The following is an 18,687-nucleotide window of genomic DNA, read 5'->3' as shown; positions in this document are numbered from 1 at the left end:
TTCTGCAGAAGAGACACCTTCAAGCTAGAGTGAAGTGTGCTGAAGACAACCTAGAGAAGGATTTTGCATACAGGAAATGTCCTTTGGTCAGATTAGACCAAACTAGAGCTCTTTGGCCATAGAGACACTGCTTATGTTTCAAGAAAGAAGGGAGTGGCGTTTCACCAAAAGAACAATGTCACCACAGAGAAACACGGGAGTATTGTGCTGGAAGGATGCTTCAGGGTGTCTAGAACTTGGGATCTACCCAACCCAAAACATACATGGCTTCTGTTGAAGAACTACCTCCAGAAGACAAAAGGAAACATTACTAACTGGCCTGCAGAAAGCCCTGATTTAAATCCCATTGAAAACCTGTGGGGTGAACTGAAGACCAAGGCCCAGAAGACCACCAAATCTGGAGGAGTTTGAGAGATGGACCAAAGAAGAATGGGCTGGGATTCCACGGGAGACTAACTGAGGCTTGTTGGAAAGTACAACAAATAACTCCAGGCTGTTACCCAGTAAAACAGAAACACAACTGACCATTAGCATCACAGGGGCTACTAATCAAAACCCCGGTATTTTCTTGCAAAATAATTTTGTTTCTGTGAAGAAGTAAAATAATGTGAGCATCCAAAATAAAACTAGGATGTTTGGAAAAGTCACATTTAAAGTTCATTGCTCTGTTTAACATCGCTTAGGACATACTTGGGAAAAACTGAAGTTCTCAGGGGGGGTGCTTGTTTTAGCTGCAGAGTATTAATAACAGTCGATCAGATCTGTGCCTACAAGCATATTCCCCTCTAATAATCATTTAATTTTAATAACATAGCTGATATTGATCCATTTCTGATCAGTAGAGGCATCTGGAGTAGAAGTATACCATGCTAAAATCACATAACGTTGTTAAATAATCAACGATTCATTCCATGTTTTTCACTGAATATTATTTTGACCGGCTATCTTTGTTCATGTAGATATCAGCTGAAAACTACAGAATGTTATGGAAAAGTGAAGCCAAACCGCCAGAGGAGCATTATGTGGTTGCTGCATGTTACAATCATCATTTGTTTTCTGTTTTACGCTAGAAGTAACAGTGGGTACATGTGAAGGAACCACATGCATACTGAGGCTGACCATAACATTGTTGAAAGTTGTTGTCATTTATTTTTGATAAATGGGGGAAATGGAGAGAAGGATCATGTTTAGAGTTTAATCAGGATTTCAGAATTCGCCTGGCAATTAAAACCCTGCTGCAAACTGCACACGAAGCCAGCATTTTCTGTTTATGTAAAGATGACAAATGGCTTGTACTTCCATTTGGATCTTAAAAATCAAATAAATACTGGGAACTAAATGCACATGTCAACACTCAGAAAAAAAGAAAAAAAAAGATTACTGCATGGCTGTGACTGGGAGTAAGAAGCAGCCAGCATCTTTCAGGGAAATGTCTGGAGAAAAGACAAGCAATTAATATCTATAAATCCATATTTAACATTGACAATATGTGACATCAAAGCAATAATAGACTATTTCTTAATTATGTAATATTTGGAATTTGAGGAAAAGAACACTCTTCTTGTGCTGTGAACCACACTGCAGTTCCCATCACACAGAGATGGAGATGATGAGCAGAACCATACAAAGTGTTTCCTTATTTATTCATCTGACCAAGTGAGGAAAAGTGAGGAGGGATTTCTGCCAAACATTTGGCAGGAGGAACATTAAAAGCCTGAGATTTAGAAAAAACACAAGACCTCACTGGTGACGCCAGATTATGTAAGATTATAATGTTAATAATAAGAACGAAGGTAGACCAGGGTGAAAGTGTAATGTTTTATTTTTACTTCACAGTTGTGATATTCCATCAGACCAAACTGCAACTTAGCTCCCAGCTGTGTGATTTCATGGGTTACATAAATTTATATAACTGAGTAACACTGCTACTCTGGAATTGTAAGTCACTACACCAAGGATTATCTGTTCTGCACGATAGTGGATATTTACAAGGAATCTGAAATCAAGACGTAAATTTTTGTCTCAACTGCAATGATTATTTAAAGGGGAACTGCGGAGATTCAGATATTATGAGCTCCTAACAGCTGCAGTGGAGAATCACAAATCAGATTTTTTCATACCAGTTTGGATTAAGAAAATAAAACCTTGTTTCGATTCAAGTAAATGACTGGTGTCCTTAGATCTGATGCATCCTAGTGACAAAACATCAAAGTCTACTTCTCTACAGATGCATGAAGACCTGATACAGTCCACCAGTAGTTATTAGAAGGTAGTTAATTTGGTCCTTTTATGTCATCCAGGAGGTTGCAAAAACAGGTGATGATGCTGAACTGCAAGGAGCACTGCAGGTTTTAAAAGATAGCTGAACATTTGGACGAGTTTTAGTGTTTCATCCTAGAATCCTACATTAGCTTAGGCCTTGCAAGATAAGATACTCTTGCCAACTTTTGGGCTGATTCTTCCCCTCCCACCAAAGTCAGCAAGGCCCAATTATCTGTTGGTTTAAAAGATTATCATGCCAGATTTTCCTGTGATGTTAGGTTTGTTTGTGGGTGATTTTACCCTCTCTGACCTGCTTGGAAATTAATCTAAGCCGCTCCAACTTGATATATTTTTAACATTAAATATTCCTGATCAAAAATACTGCAGTATCGAGGGAACACAGAGGACAGCCAAGCAGGCACAATCAGGATTGTTATGTGGAATGGAACAATAGCCAATCAGCAAGCAAGCTTACTGAAGGAGGAAGCACAACAAACTCAGCCATGGCAATGATAGTAAAGGTAAGGCATTAAGACGAACGTCAGAAATAGAGGACCAACTTTTAATTTGTGGGATTTACAACATGTACAACATGTGCTGTGTAATATGCCACAATCAATCTGACAAAAGGAGGGAGTTGAACTGAAATTACTACTGTGATGAGTGCAGCAAATAGCAAAAAACGAGTTACTTTTAACTTGTAACTCATGTTTGTATGAGATTTTAACCATTAATAGAGGAGACTCTGGTTGTTGGTGAATCAATTTGTTAGTGTATGCTGTGCTGTGCTGGTCATTTTATTGTACACCACAGACTCTAAGAACATTATTTTTCACCATATGTGGGGTCTTACATATTTTAAAATTATTTAAGATTTTAAAAATCTTTAAGTGTGCACCACACTTTGTCTTATTTTAATTTATGCCTGTTTAAATAAAAAGGTACAACTATATTTTAGCAGAACAACATGACTCTGACTCATAATGATTCTTTCAATTGCACAAACTCACTTGACACTCAACATCAGCTACTGAGTCAAAGGAAATACCTTGATCGCTAGGCTAGCACGCTGTCGTAGGTTTTTTGAAATCCTTTACAAAAGCTTTTAATTTTTAACATATCTGAGGCATATTCTGGATAAAGATATTATGAAGGAGAGACGGAGTTTCTGCTGTTTGTCCGATGTCCCAAAGATTCCCATAAGAATAAATGGACTTCCAGTTGATTCACCTCAATAAACAGACATGTGCAAACAAGGTGTAAACCTAGGTTGCTGTGAATTTATTTTACAGTGTGCTAGCTCAGCCAGGTCTCCCTCACAGGAGGCATTTAAATGACAGGGACTTCCTGGTTAAAAAAGCCTTCAATCAACAGTTAGAATGTGTGAAGTTGAGCCTGAAATACAGTAGATTTTGTGAAATACCAACCCACTCATAAAAATCCTACTCCAAAGCACTACAAGTGGTCAAAAAGTTTCCAGACTGTTCCAGACAGCTCATTCCTGTCCATATGGAGAAGGGAAAGCCCATAAAGTTTAAGTAAAAACTGACAGGAATGTCTAGGTCCAGCCATGTCTCAGAATTGTAATGCAATACTCGCTGTATTTACAGCTTACTCTTGCACTTCATTATTGAAGACTTATCTGTTTAGCATTACTGTAATCACACAAAGAAGAGTGTAAATTAAGTCCTGTATGATCAATTGTCTCAATGCCAAGATCATTCACAAACTCTGCCCAAACCACAGGCCTGATCTCTAACGGATATCTTCTCTAAATTGGCAAGTCTTGTGGCTCCTCAGGGAACTTGGAGAGGAGATGCAAATTCCAATGAATTGAGACTCAAATAGCCTCCCTGAAGTCTCACCTAGCCAATGACTGGCATGTTAGAAATCTCAAAAGAGAAGACCACCCTAAAGAAGGAATTTTGTAAACAATATCAAGCCACACAAATGTACCACATTTAGTAGTAGTTTGCAAATGGTTGGTCAAACCGCCAGGAAGGAATCAACACTTTAAGTACAACAGGAGTGCTTGGTATTCTCCACTGTTGTCGGTGCAAAATACTTAGCAATTACTCCCAATCCACAATGACTGTCTTAAGTTCTCCTAATGTTTTTCACCACAAAAGTGTTTCTCTTGCATATTTAGTATACAATGATACAAAAACTTATAAGGTTGTAATTTTACCATACCATCATTCCAATTTTAAAAGCCCCAAAAAAGATAATGAAATATTTATGAGTATAGTTGGAATGATGGCTTTACCTGGAGAAGCACTACAAAGGCAGCCATTCCTATCCAAACTGGAGGTTGTAAAATGTTTCAAGTATTTAAGTAGTCTCTCTTCTTTTTGATTAACAGAAAAATAATAAATAAGAACCCTGCTCTAAAAAAGTAAGAGCAAGTCATCCCAGTTTTAGCTAACCTGCACAGACTCCCAGTTTCTATTCGGTTGGCTCTGAGGTGGTTTTACTTGTTTTTAAGACTCCCAATGTTTATAAAACTGTTAAACAGTATTTTTCTAATCCTAATGGTCCTTGAGATCCACTGTAGTCTATTTTCTCATTAAAAGGATAAAAATGGGAGCCCCGCCTTTTGTAAGTATGCACCAAACTTTAAACCTTTCTACCCACAGCTTTAAGAAATACAAAGTCTGTGACAACTTTCCTACAACTGGAATTAATTTTAACTCTAACATTAAGAAGGTATTACTCTCTGTTATTCTTATCCTCCTATCCTTTCTCTTAAACTTATTCAACTCCAACTGGCATTAACTTCTTGACTCCTGTTTGTAGGGATGACGTCAGATTTGGCAGATATCAGCTGATCAAGTTAAATATTGGTATAGGCATATGTAAAAATTTCTGCTGATATTTACAGCTGATATATCAGCCATATAAAATGGTAATAAAACTCAAATACTGGCCTTCAGTATCTTCAAAATATACAAATGGACCATCAGGTTTTGGTGGTTTAGAGTGCCACACATTCAAGGGAGTCCACTATGAGCCCTGAACATTTCCCCCTACTTCTCTCTGTGCCCTTGACTCAGCCTCTCTTTGCAGTGGAGACACTGGATGTTATTTGACAACACAAAGGTGCATATATACTCACTGGTCACTTTATTAGGTACACCTGTTCAAAGATTGTTAATCCAAATAGTTAATCAGCCAATCACAAGGCAGCAACTCAATGCATTGAGGTATGTAGACGTGGTCAAGGCGACTTGCTGAAGTTCAAACTGGCATCAGAATGGGAAAGAAAGGAGATTCAAGTGACTTTGAAGGTGGCATGGTTCTTGGTGCCCGACAGACTAGTCTGAGTATTTTAGAAACTGCTGATCTACTGGGATTTTCACGCACAATCATCTCTAGGATTTACAGACCATGGTAAGAAAAAGAGAAAATATCCAGTGAGCAGCAGTAGTGTGGACAAAAATGCCTTGTTGACATCAGAGGAGAATGGCAGACTGGTTCGAGAAGACAGAAATGCAACAGTAACTCAAATAACCACCCGTTACAACGAAGACATGCAGAATATCATCTGTGAATGCACAACACATCCAACCTTGAAGCAGATGGACTACAGCAGCATAAGACCACTCCAGGTGCCACTCCTGTCAGCTAGGAACAGAAAACTGAGGATACAATTCACACAGAGTCAAGAACTTGATTTACGCTACACGACATTCAGATTTGGCATTCATAACATTAAGGCATAGATCCATCCTGCCTTTTATCAATGGTTCAGACTGGTGGTGTTGGTCGTGTAATGGTGTGGGGAATATTTACTTGGAACACTTTGGGCCAAGAAAATAGCATCATTTAAATGCCACAGACTGCCTGACTATTGTAACTAACCATGTCTATCCCTGTATGACCACAGTGTACCCATCTTCTGATGGCTACTTCCAGCAGGAAGTATGCACCATGTCACAAAGCTCACATCATCTCAAACTGGTTTCTTGAACATGACAATGAGGTCACTGCACTCCAGTAGCCTCCACAGTCACCAGATCTCAATCCAACAGCGCACCTTTGGGAGGTGCTAGAAGAGAAGATTCACATCATGGATGTGCAGCCGACAAATCTGCAGCACCTGCATGATGCCATCATGTCAATATGGACCAAAATCTCTGAGGAATGTTTCCAAAACCTTGTTAAAACTATACCATGAAGAATTATGGTAGTTCTGAAGGAAAAAAAAGGGTCCAACCAGGTACTAGCAAGGTATACCTAATAAAGTGGCCTGTGAGTGTATAACGGTATCAGTAATATCCACAGTCATTCGTGCTTACTTGTTTGTTAGTCTTTTAAAAACGCTTTAACATCTATTTCATATGGTAACTTTCATAGCGGTGACAGAATGTATACCAATGTCAGTTCCACCCCTTCTTTAACATAGATGAGAAAATAAGCAGCTGATTCATGGCTTATTAATAAAAATCCACAAGACTTATTTCATTGAACGTAAGTGGCACCAGTGTAAAGGTACGGTCTGTTGTGGGGGTCTCCCATGGGGAAAGGTTCAAACTGTCTTACTGAGTGATGTTTCAGGAAAGTCCACAATGAGCAGTTTCAGTGCAGCTGTGTTGCTCTTTTAGTGCCGTGTGGAGTTTGCACTCTAGCTTGCTACAGTTCAGTAGTTGAGCTTTCTGCCTACAGTGATTGTTATGAATTGCAGACCCATAGCCTGCATGCTGTACTGCCCACCTCTGCTGGTGACTTGTTGTCTTTAACTGAGGAGTTTTCAATCAAACAAGCACTCCACAAGGCTTATTTACTTAACAGTATGCCACCTCTTCCTTCAAATAAAGAACTGTTACATAATGAGGAAGAAAAGCTGTTGAAAAGATGTGCCAACCCCACCAGCATGGTCTGTGTTGCAATGTTTCCCAGCAAATGTGAAGCAGTGAAAAAGAACCTTATAACACACAATGAAAGAAAATTGATTTTCAAAAGTGTCTGGTTGTGTGGCATGTGTTATAGTGGGGCTGTGCTCATAGTAATGACAACTGTCTAAGCATTTTATATGCTGGTATATTGTTACACTGGTAGAGAGGATGCAGCTTAACTTTTTGGATGAAAATGTATTTTAAAAGTGTGTCTTAAAGACATTTTAAAGTATGCTGTCCTCTAATTTTAGCCACTAAAAATGCAGCATGTGTGGAGGCAAACTAAATAGATAACTGACTCCGATTTTGCCAGCCTCTACATAACAAATTCTTTCAGCTAATTGCAAACTTTAGGTCTAATTTTACCCTGAAGGTTTTACTGAGCATTTTCTTATCAACACCCTAAAATTTTATGCTGAAAGGCAAAAAACATGCCTGCTTCGACATCTGCCATAAAGGGTAGCATCAACAGAACACTTAACCTACAATTAAGAGTACTTAGTGACTTCACACGTCTGCTGGCATGTGAAGACCAAATTTTACGGAAGAAGTGTTCAGCCCAAGGATACAGTAAAATCTGTCATTACCAGGGCAATTTAGGTGTGAAGACAGGGGAGGAAAATTATATGTAACTGCTCTAAAGCCTAAAACAAGTGTTCTAATGTTTTAGCAATGTTTCTGTGTTGCTTGATAATTCAAAAAGAAATCCAATTTAAGTTTCCTGGCTGTACGGACAAAAGCCAGAGGTTTGTTTCCTCAGCTCCTTATGTTGCCCTTCCAGGCAAACAGAAAAATTACCCTGCCCAGAAACCATCAACACCTGACAAAAAAAAGTGGGAAAATGTGGGCAAAACCTCTCTGGAATGAGTGAAAGTTAAAATGAGAGGAGAGGTAGAAGGGGCAGGGGGAGGAGGGTTGGGAGAGGTCCCCCACCCTGAAGGTTGGAAAGGGTCAGCCCGGTGAGTTGAGCACACAGGGAGAGAGGGGGAGGACCCACATGCAAAATATTTAAGATGTTCAGGCAGAGGAGGGCTTCATTGAGGAAAAACGGCTGAGCCTGCTGGTCAAAGAGGAGCTCCAATTCAAGACAAAGATCTTCAGCGGGGACTGACTGAAATCAAACACACCTGAGACTGTGTGACAATCCAGAACTTTTGTGCAGAAAATGGCTCAATTCAATTTGATCCTCCTTGCTTTTGGGGTCACGCTGCTCCTGCTGACAGAGACATGGGCCCAGAGTCCCAGGAAGAGACTGGCACCTCCAAAGCCTCCCAAGGGTCAGTGCTGTGACGAGGTTCGCTCTCTCAAAGTTCAGGTAGCCAATCTAACCAGCATCCTCGAGGAGCTGAGCCGCAAGCAGGAGACAGACTTGATGAATGTCGTGAGGCAAATGATGGAGCTGGACAAGAACAACCGGCTGCAAGAAGCCCGGGTCACAGAGGCTGAAAGCAAGTACTCAGAGATCAACAACCGCGTGGAGATCATGCAGCTGCAAACCCTACAGTCTGCAACCCAGACTTCATCAGGTGAGCATCAGCAGATTAAGAAATAGGATACACATTACATACTGGACAAACTTCTGAGTGCTGCTTGTTGTGGCCATGAGATCTAAAACATCTGCAGGAATGAGTTTGAGCTTAACAGTTATTGTTGCTAAATTTGATCCATGTGAAAGCGATTGGAAAGTGTTTGTGAAATGTTCACACATGGGGAGGGTAATCCATCACTGACTACAGCATATTTGATCCACCTGTCTCTTTTCTCTCCAGCCAAATTCACACTCCATGTGTTTAAATTATTCCACATATGGATACAGATTTAAGATATATGGTTTTCAGAATGAACCGATTATCTGCCTCTCCTTTCTCCTTGAAGAAAGGGTAATTCTGAAATTTTTTGAGTTCAGTTTGAGCATATGGTAGGGCATTTTTTGTTGGAAATAGTACTGTTTATTTGAACTGGTAAGTTCAACTCCAGAACAGAAGCTAAGAAAACCATAAGCTACAATTTTACAGGTATGTAGGTACATACATTGTCCAAAAGAGTCCTCAGACAGGGCATTTATTGCACATAAATAACCCTTTATATATTTTTAAGCAATCAAACCCTTCAATTAGCAGTGCCCTTTGTTTTATGAGTCTCATTTAACAGCTATGAATCACCTCAGAGGTAGCTGTAAAGTCACATTTGTATGAGTGTCAATAATAAACCCCACCTAAGTAAAATCGTCTCTGACATTCATTTCAACCCTAGAACACCACTAATCAGCGCTGGCTGCTGTAGAGAGGTTAACCAGGCATGACGTAGTTTATTATTTCAATACCTTAACTGTGTGGTCTAACAAGGCTACATTTATGTCACTGGCAGAGGGAACACAGAGGGCTCTTTACAACTAGAGCAAATTAGAGACAGCAGAGCAGAACAGGAAGGGATGCAAAGATTAGAAGAAGTGGAAGATTTCCATCCCTTTTACTCTGACAGCCTCTTCAAAGTATTGGGCTCATTTTTCAGAGTGATCTCATTGCCATATTAATGGCATCAACATACTGTAACAGGACTAAAGGGGGAAAGCCAGACTGAAGTCTGAGCCATGCTGGGCATACTCTCTTTGGTTTGATCTATTCAGCTTTTGGTGGGATTAAAGGTCATTTTGTTTCATCTGCCCAATCACTCAAATGTCCATAAAGCTGTTAGAATTTATGGCATTCACATTTTCAAAAATTGCTAATAAAACTGGATATGGTTTTGAAATAACTGAAAACATTCTCCTTTGCAGATGCCATATATGACTGTGCATCCCTCTACACCAAGAACTACAAGATCTCTGGCGAGTACAAACTGCCAAAGGATGAGTTCCTGGGCACACCAGACATTAATGTAAGTTGTACTGAGCCTCTAATATAGCATGCTTCCTTTGTTTACTTTCTGCTAAAGCATGGTGAGGTCTCCCTTTTCTCACAGTATCCCATGACACTTTTATAAATGCTTCCAGGTCTTCTGTGATATGGAGACTAATGGAGGTGGTTGGACATTGATCCAAAGGCGCAAGGTGGGCATTACATCATTCAACCGGGACTGGAAGCAGTACAAAACTGGATTCGGATCCATACGGGGAGACTTCTGGCTTGGCAATGACAACATCTTCCGTCTCACAAGGCAGCCCAGTGTGCTGAGGATTGAGCTTGAGGTGCGTATAGGAAAACATGGCACTCATTTATGCATGATCACAAACGAGTAAGAATGCATCCACACTATTGCTATAAGAGGACGTAAACACAGAGCCAGTTCATATATAAGAGTAAGAACTTTTAGAGACATTATGCGGATAAAGAGAGCCAATAATCTCAGTCTTGAAATCATTTTATGTGTTTTTCAATACAGGACTGGGAGGGACAGACACGCTATGCTGAGTATGGCTTCTTCAATGTGGGTAATGAACTCAACAGCTACAAGCTCTTCATTGCCAACTACAGTGGGAATGCTGGAGACTCTCTGCGCTACCACAACAACACCAACTTCAGCACCAACAACAAGGACAATGACAAATGTGTGGATGACTGCGCTGCCCTTCGCAAAGGTAAATTCAAAGAGAAAATACTCATCTTTTCCAGAACATGTTAAAGGCAGAGTGTTATCTCTAATTAACAGATAATTAACCGCTTCTCTTTCACCTCTTTCCAGGTGGTTACTGGTATAACTGCTGCACTGACTCAAACTTGAACGGAGTGTTTTACCGCTACGGTGAGCACACAAGGAGCTCAGATGGGATCACTTGGTATGGATGGCATGGGTCCAACTACTCCCTCAAAAAAGTGGAGATGAAGGTCAGGCCAGTTGGTTTCCAACCATAAGTGCCTCAGCTGTGTGTCCTGGATCAAGATCATAGACCGCTTAAAGATTTCACTGATACCTGTTTGAACAAGTTGTGGGTTTTGCCTTGACTGCGAGAGGATTAAGAATGTCGTTTGTGATGGTTACATTTCAGTCAGATGAATGTGTTTTCGTTTCTTGCTGTTTGATTGTAAATTGTAGTTCATTTTGTGTATTTATCAGTAAAATATTTTATTTTTTAAAAGCTTTGATAGATGCTCTTTTACCACTGTCCCCAATGGGTTACTGCATTTTAATGTCTTTTCTCATTTGTCTTGAAAGCACTACAATGTATTTTTTAGTCGATACAAGAAATTTATGGATGGTACCTAAACTCAGTCCAGATCGGTTTGGTTAAGGTGTAAAGGAAGGTCATCAAGGAATGAATGGTAGGAACTAATTAAAGGGTCTTTGTGTTGAGCTGGAATGGGACCAAGCACCAAAGGTATTTTCTATGAATTACGCTGCATTTCTTTTGTAAACTGTAACCATTGATCATGGAAATGTGTTGTTTGTAAAATGTGTACAGCTCTGTAATTATGTTGTTTCATGTGATAGAAAATAAACATATTTTTTAAAAGAAACAAGTGCCACTCATGTCTGTACCAGATAATCCTACACTTTATCCTCACTTCAGGGGCTTGGCTAAATGTGACTAAAGTCTTAAAAAAAGCAAATCAGCGTCTTGTGTCCATTTATGGACGGTAATGGCGACATATCTGCCATCAGCCACTGACCTCTGACCCTAAGGCCATGTCCTTACATCCTGGCTAAAGGTCTCAGGCCACCTAATCCAAACAAAGGAATGAAGACCACACACCATTCTGCTATCAAAGTAAATGCCTCTGGGTTTACTACCTTCAAAACAAAGGTGCCATTTTGCCTCCCTTTGAAGGAACAAAGAATTCTTTGGAGCACTCAAATACCATCAGACAGAGAGCTCTACTCAAATAGGCTCAGTGGTCGGCTTAGTCAAATTCTTTTAAAAGGTGTCTGTTAGAGTAAACATCCCATAAAAGACTTTGACTCAGGGACATTCACTCCTTCCCATTACAAGAATTAGCCACAGAGGAAAAGGTCCCTTAAGAAGACCTTTAGAGATCCACGACTGACCGGGTCATTGTATTCTAAGGTTTCAAAGTATTCAAATGCATTTCCATCAACAAATGCAGACCTTGCAGCAGCTACGTAACTACTGGCATGAAACTCTAAGTCTAAGTAGTTGGTACAGCACAGTACTAATGAGTAGCATGCATCATTTAGGAAACTCAAATGTTCCAAATGGAATTGTAATTTGGAAAATAATTCACTGAAACTTTAGCAAATGGGGCTGCCAACGGTCTTAGCAATAATCCGAGGGAGCTTTTGTATGAACTGCATGTTACTTGACCTATGAGCTCCAAAATAAATTATTAAAACCTCAGACTGTTAGAAACATGGTGTGGAAATAGAGTCTACTGTCTGAAAGGCTATTAAACTTTTAGACAGGCCAAGTTAGACCTGAGTACCCTGCAAAATGTATAAATGGTGTTCACTAGGCATGGGGATTGCTATCTTTAACTGATATGACATCCTCATCAATACTCCAGATCAGTTAAGAGTCTTTATTGATACTATAATCAATACTTTCTATTGTTTTCTTTAATTAGCTTTAGCATTTCTGTGTGCTGATAACACTTTCTTTAAAAATAAAAAAAAGAGTAGTACTTTATGACAAGTGCAGATCTGTTTGTTTTTTTGTTTTTCTGGAAAGACCAAAACCAGAAGTGGTATAAGCTGAGTACAGCTTGACTTAAAAGGCTTAAAACATCACCATACTATCTCCTACACCTACTCTATATTGCACATGCAAAAAAAAATGAGTTCTTGTCAACACAATTACATGTTTTGAAGTTTGTTGTCAAACGGTGAATTTTCCTTATCCTGGTTTTACATTTGAACACATCATGACATTTTATTTACATTCACCTACTAGTCATTGTTCTGAGCTGACCATGAACATGTCATAATTCTGTCGATTTCAGCTCAGAGGATTGACCAAAAACAAATTACGGTAATATTTGAAAATAACAGGACTTGCTTCAAAGTTTAGGAGGCAAGAAGGTTAAGTCCTGGAGCAGGTACTCCTAGGAATGTCCAGGGATAGTTTTTTTCCCCTAAGCCAACAGTCAAAGTGACAACATATTGATTCAATTTAATGCACAATGCTGATATGCTTTGAGATTATGATCCACTTTACAAAAACTGTTTTGTTTTCGCACCAGTGATATGACAAAATGATGTGAGGATGAACCTTTCAGACAGGAAAGCAGTGCCAGTCAGCTAAAACTTTACCGATTTCCAGATTTAAAAAAAATGCAGAACCTCTGATCTCCATCCCAATTCTGTTTACAGTATCATATGGTAAACAGTAAATAGGCTTGAGCTTGTATAACGTTTTTTCTAGTCATCTGAAATGGGTAAAAGGAGTTTCAGGTAAGCTGCTCCTGCAGCCTGGAATCTTCTTCAGGAGACCTTATTTATGAGGAGATGGTCTCTTTAAATCTTTTTAAAGGTGTATTGAAGGCATTTGAGGATGATGTATCAGGTTGTAGATGTTTTGACTGATGACTTTCTGCTCTATGACTCTGGATTTGGTTTTTACTGTGATTGTAATTTCTTGTTTTTTATGTCTATGTCTTTGACTGTGCTGCTGCCTGTCTTGGCCAAGACACTCTTGTAAATGAGATTCTTAATCTAAATGAGGTTTTTTCCTGGTTAAAAAAATTTAAATAATAATCTGGCAACTCAAAGTGCTTTTACACCCCATGTCACACCTACCCTTTTATTCTTTTCACTCCATAGTCATACACTTACGGCAGAGGCTGCTTTAGAGGGTTGGATAATTGGCCATCAGTACAAGCTAATCTCATTCAAGCACATCCAAAAACATTTACACACCACTGATAAAGCAGTGGAAGCATATTGGGGTGAAGTGCCATTTCCTGCTGTCCTGTCTTGCCCAAGGACTATTGGGTAAGACAAGACAGCAGGAAATGGGGATCGAACCCACAACCTTCCAATTGCGAACTCATGTTTAATCATTACACTAATAACATTAATACAAAGTTCCATGTCCAAGCACTTCATTACTGAAATAATGAAATAAATGAAAAAAAAATAGCCTGCTACAGTTGCAAAAGTGGTGATGGGGTTGACTGGCGATCAGTGGTGGAGTCTGATGTCCTGTATCCACAAGGTCAGGGGGTTCAATCCCCAGTTACAGACAACCACATGTGTTTCTGTCCTTAACCTCAAATAGCTGCGACTGAATGAGTGATGTGCAAGTACATATGAATGGGATTAGTTTATACTAATGGCCAGTTTACATTGAAGCCTCCACCATCAGTGTATGAATAAGTTAGCGTGACCAACAGTGCAAAAAGATAGTCATACAACTTGAGAAGCACTCCAAGCTCAAGTCAGCTCACTGAAGTCCATGTTAGTGCATTTTAAGACCACATCAAGTTCTGCTCAGTATTGTCAAAATCAGCGAAATAAAAAAGTAATATAAATCACTAATTTAAGTCCACTAAAAAAAGTGCATGGTGAACTAATAACATAGTAACACAGGGATAAATGCTGAATAATAGCGTTCTTTTCTTAGTGGGAGTCTCAGGGAAACTGTGACCAATTTCCTGGCTCAATCTGAAGTGGTAAAATATAGTCACACTACCATTTTTTTAATTAATATCCCTGACACATTATTCAGACCAGGTACAACTCATAAACCTTTTATCGGTAAGTGTTTGTCATATTTCTAACTAAGATTCCATATGAGAGTACGCTGCTACCAAATCCTGGAAACTTGCAAACTCACTAACACTAAATATGAGTCATCAGGCAGTGACCGTGCCTTCTAGTCATCAAAAAGTGTGCCCTGGATTAACAAATCCTTTTCCAAAATACAGAAAAAACTCAGTAAAGCCAGGTTTACGGCGTGTTTTTTGCACACCAGCCTCTAGATTTTTTATGGGAAATCCTGCAGAGGTGAGAACCAGATGGGGATATTGAAAACACCACAGTGCCGGCTCCCATCATTCATCATCATCAAGGCTCCTGAGAAATTGAAAACAGGCTCCAGAGAAACACAAGTCCAGACACTCGTAGATGAAAAGGGGGCAAGCGTCCAATTAGATGCCTGGAAAACAGATTTCTCCATGCCATGCCAAAGGCCCAGAAATAAAGAAGGATGAGAAAAGGGGAAAGCGATGGAAAATATGACAGCTGATATCAAAGGGCTGGGGAACAGGAGGAGATGTGAAATACAATTTCTTAATGTTTTACCTTAAAATAACTTTGAGGGTGGTCCATTTTTTGTCTGTAAGCAATGAGCTCTGATGTGAAAACTTTGAATCAGAGAGAGGCCTGTTAGTTTTTCATAAAATTGAATAACACTGAGAAGAAAGAAAAGAAATAAGTCTTCTACTGCTAAAGTTAAATGTCAAAGTCACACAGAAATTCTTTGTCATAGGCAATTTCTACACAGGGTGAAACATAATCTGATGGACTACGATCACAAAGAGTCACTCTCTAGCCAGCAAATGAATCACGTTAGAGGCCTGAGGTAGCAAAAAGTTTATCTCCATTCTTAGAGTCGTTGTAAACACAATGCTTAAGTCCACCAAAAGTCATTGCGTCTATCTTTCATACATTCAAAAAAGGTTAAACTGCAGCTCTTAAACTGCTTCAGCAGACCTTTTAACTTGTGATATCCCTAGGTGACTAATTTCATATCAGCTTTAACACAAATTTAAGTGTTAAAGTCAAAGCCAAATGCCTAGAAAGAAAGTCAAAACACCACTTTTTCTAGGCATTTGGCATCAAAGGAAATGCTTAGGAGAAAATTATGTTCAGTTGCATTTACCAGACTGAATTATGCTCCTCTCTGGTTGACAGTAAGTCCTATGCGGTCCATAATCACAGAAATGTTGTATCTTTAATGGAGCAGCATAAGGAGCAAGGAATAATAACAAGTGAGTAGATCAGATAATATTTAAAACATCCTGTTGTTTTTCCTACCTGATGAGTGACTCCAAAATCAGAGGAGAAGGACCTTTCTGGAACTCCAGCTCTTTGTAATGAAGAGCTTTGGCGTAGGCACGACATTTCGCAGCTCTCTCACCAAGCAGCACAATGCCATTATCATCTCTGAGGGGCAGAGGGCCCTAGAAAGAAAACAAAATATAAAAAATAATTAAAAATATATAAATAATGAGTTGTATGAGACATATGTGGTCCTCTATTTGAAAACTGTTGTTTAGAATATCAAAACAACCCATTATTCTGATAAACCCTGACTGACATGTGCTGTAATTTTACACTGAAGAATGACTATAAAAAGCCTATTTGATGTAGCATTGAAGTGATCTGTACAAATGTGCCTCTGGTCTTCCAGTTAACCTGCACACAGCTGTCTGGTAGCCCATAGAAAACATCTTATGACCCTCTTTTCCACTGGCTGGGAATATGACACTTTATGTGTGTTTTTACTGCAGTTTCACAGCAGGAGAGAACCCTGCTGAAATGATGTATTATGACCCAACCATGACGGTCTCTGCCTTCAACGAAACCGTATCGTCACTAATTGGCTCAGCATGTGTGGTCAAACAGTAGAATACAGGGAAAGCTCACCTTTAAAACGAGTATTCATTTAACCTTTTGGAAGTCTTAAACATTAAGTCCAAACCTTTTCACCTCAAAAGGGATTTTGGGGATTGATCATTTCCACTTACCAAATGGTGGCCAATACAGTAAGGTTTTGAGCTGACATTTTCAGCTACACGATTAATCTTGTGTTCACTAAGTGCATATCCACTCATTAAGAATTCATGTACCAGGAATATCAGCATTTATCCCAGCTAGATTAAGCCTGAAATCAACAAATTCAATTATCATTCCCAGTAATTTCATGTTCTTTGGTTGTAGTAGACAAAAAAGTGGTTGAGCTACTTTAACAGGCCTGCCTCTGGATACTGCACATTGTAGTGTCTTCCTTCTCTTTCAGTGACACCGCTACTCTGCTGAATGACTTATTTCACTTTAAAGCCTGCAGACAGCTCAGTGGTGAAATCAAAAGGAATCTGCACCTTGTGACATAAAGCATTTCCATTTTTTCCTTTAGCTACTTCATTTAATTTTCCATCAATAGCAAGTTCCTCTTCCCTGTGGTTAACCTAATACTGTGATTTTCTATTGACCACAAGTTCTAGATTTTCTTTCAAAATAAAAGCAGGTTTTTACTCCAAAGGGAAATGAAGTATCATTAGCTTGTAAAAAAAAAAAAAAAAGTAAAAGCAAAACAAATCAAAGTTTCTTGAGGGAATAGCTAATCCTCATAGTTAACTTTTACTGTGTCATTTTGTACGAGCATTCCCGCATACATCTTGATATTCACTCATTTCATTCATTTTATTTAAATCCTCGGAAAACACATTGAGGGAGAGCCCTCACTTACAATGGTGCCGAGGTACAGACGACAATAAGATAATCAGACCACAGATATAAACCCACTGGCCAGTTTACTAGCTACACCTTGCTAGTATTAGGTTGGACCCTTTTGCCTTCAGAGCTGCCTCAATTCTTTGTGGCAAAGTTTCAACAAGGTGTTGGAAACATTCTTCCAAGATTTTGGTCCATATTGACATGATAGCATCACATAGTTGCTGCAGATTTGTCGGCTGCACAGCCATGATGTGAAACTCTCATTCCACCACATCCCAAAAGTGCTCTATTGGATTGAGATCTGGTGGCTGTGGAGGTCATCAAAGTACAGTGACCTTATTGTCAGGTTCCTGCTGGAAGTAGTCATCAGAAGATGGTGCACTGTGGTCATAAAGGAATGGACATGGTCAGCAACAATACTCAGGTAGGCTGTGGTGTTTAAACAATGCTCAATTGGTACTAAGAGGCCCAAAGCTTGCCAAGTAAATATCCCTCACACCATTACACCACCATCAACCTTAACTGTTGATACAAGGCGGGATGGAACCATGCTTTCATGTTGTTTATGGCATTTCTGACCCTACCAACTAAATGTTGCAGTGAAATTGAGACTCATCAGACTGGGCAATGTTTTTCTATCATTTCGAACCAGTCTGCCCAATCTCTTCTTACATCAACAAGGCCTTGTTGACAACACAACTGCCACTGACTGGATATTTTCCTTTTTTCTTACCATGCTCTGTAAACCCTTGGGATGGTTGTGTGTGAAAATCCCAGTAGATCAGCAGTTTCCAAAAGACTCAAACTAGCCTGTCTGGTACCAAGAACCATGCCACACTCAAAGTCACTTAAATCTCCTTTCTCTCCCATTCTGATGCATAGTTTGAACTTCATCAAGTCCTATTGACCACGTTTACATGCCTAAATGCATTGAGTTCCTGCCATGTGATTGGCTGATTAGCTATTTGTGTTAACAAGCAATTGAACAGGTACCTAATAAAGTGGCCAGTGGGTGTAAAATGGTGTTAGACATTACTTTCTGGCTTTTTTTTACTTCCAATTAACTAGTAAAATGTAAGAAGATAAATATTTATGAATAGTTTTTGGGTGTTTTGTTCTGTTCTCATGATGCTGTGTTGTTTGTGACTGATTTCTGGTTGGCACTCAGTAACTGTGT

The 18,687-nt window shown here is 39.4% G+C and overlaps 2 protein-coding genes across 2 annotated transcripts in view; one reads left to right on the top strand and one right to left on the bottom strand.

The window, feature by feature from the left end:
* The window catches only part of mtor (mechanistic target of rapamycin kinase), a 172,724-nt gene that overhangs the window by 103,672 nt on the left and 50,365 nt on the right, over nt 1-18,687 (bottom strand). The window contains exon 28 of the mRNA XM_041798734.1: nt 16,089-16,234. Coding sequence (XP_041654668.1) covers nt 16,089-16,234 — 146 coding nt within the window. The remainder of the gene's footprint in view (nt 1-16,088; nt 16,235-18,687) is intronic.
* Nucleotides 8,186-11,611, top strand: angptl7 (angiopoietin-like 7). Its single transcript, XM_041798735.1, has 5 exons — nt 8,186-8,683; nt 9,934-10,034; nt 10,150-10,344; nt 10,539-10,734; nt 10,839-11,611. The coding sequence occupies exons 1-5, from the start codon at nt 8,323-8,325 to the stop codon at nt 11,006-11,008; spliced, it is 1,023 nt and encodes a 340-aa protein (XP_041654669.1). The 5' UTR covers nt 8,186-8,322; the 3' UTR covers nt 11,009-11,611.

The sequence above is a fragment of the Cheilinus undulatus genome, linkage group 11 (assembly GCF_018320785.1).
Source record: "Cheilinus undulatus linkage group 11, ASM1832078v1, whole genome shotgun sequence".
Lineage (NCBI taxonomy): Eukaryota > Metazoa > Chordata > Actinopteri > Labriformes > Labridae > Cheilinus > Cheilinus undulatus.
The sequence above is the reverse complement of the archived record's forward strand: the minus strand, read 5'-3'. Positions and strand labels throughout refer to the sequence as shown.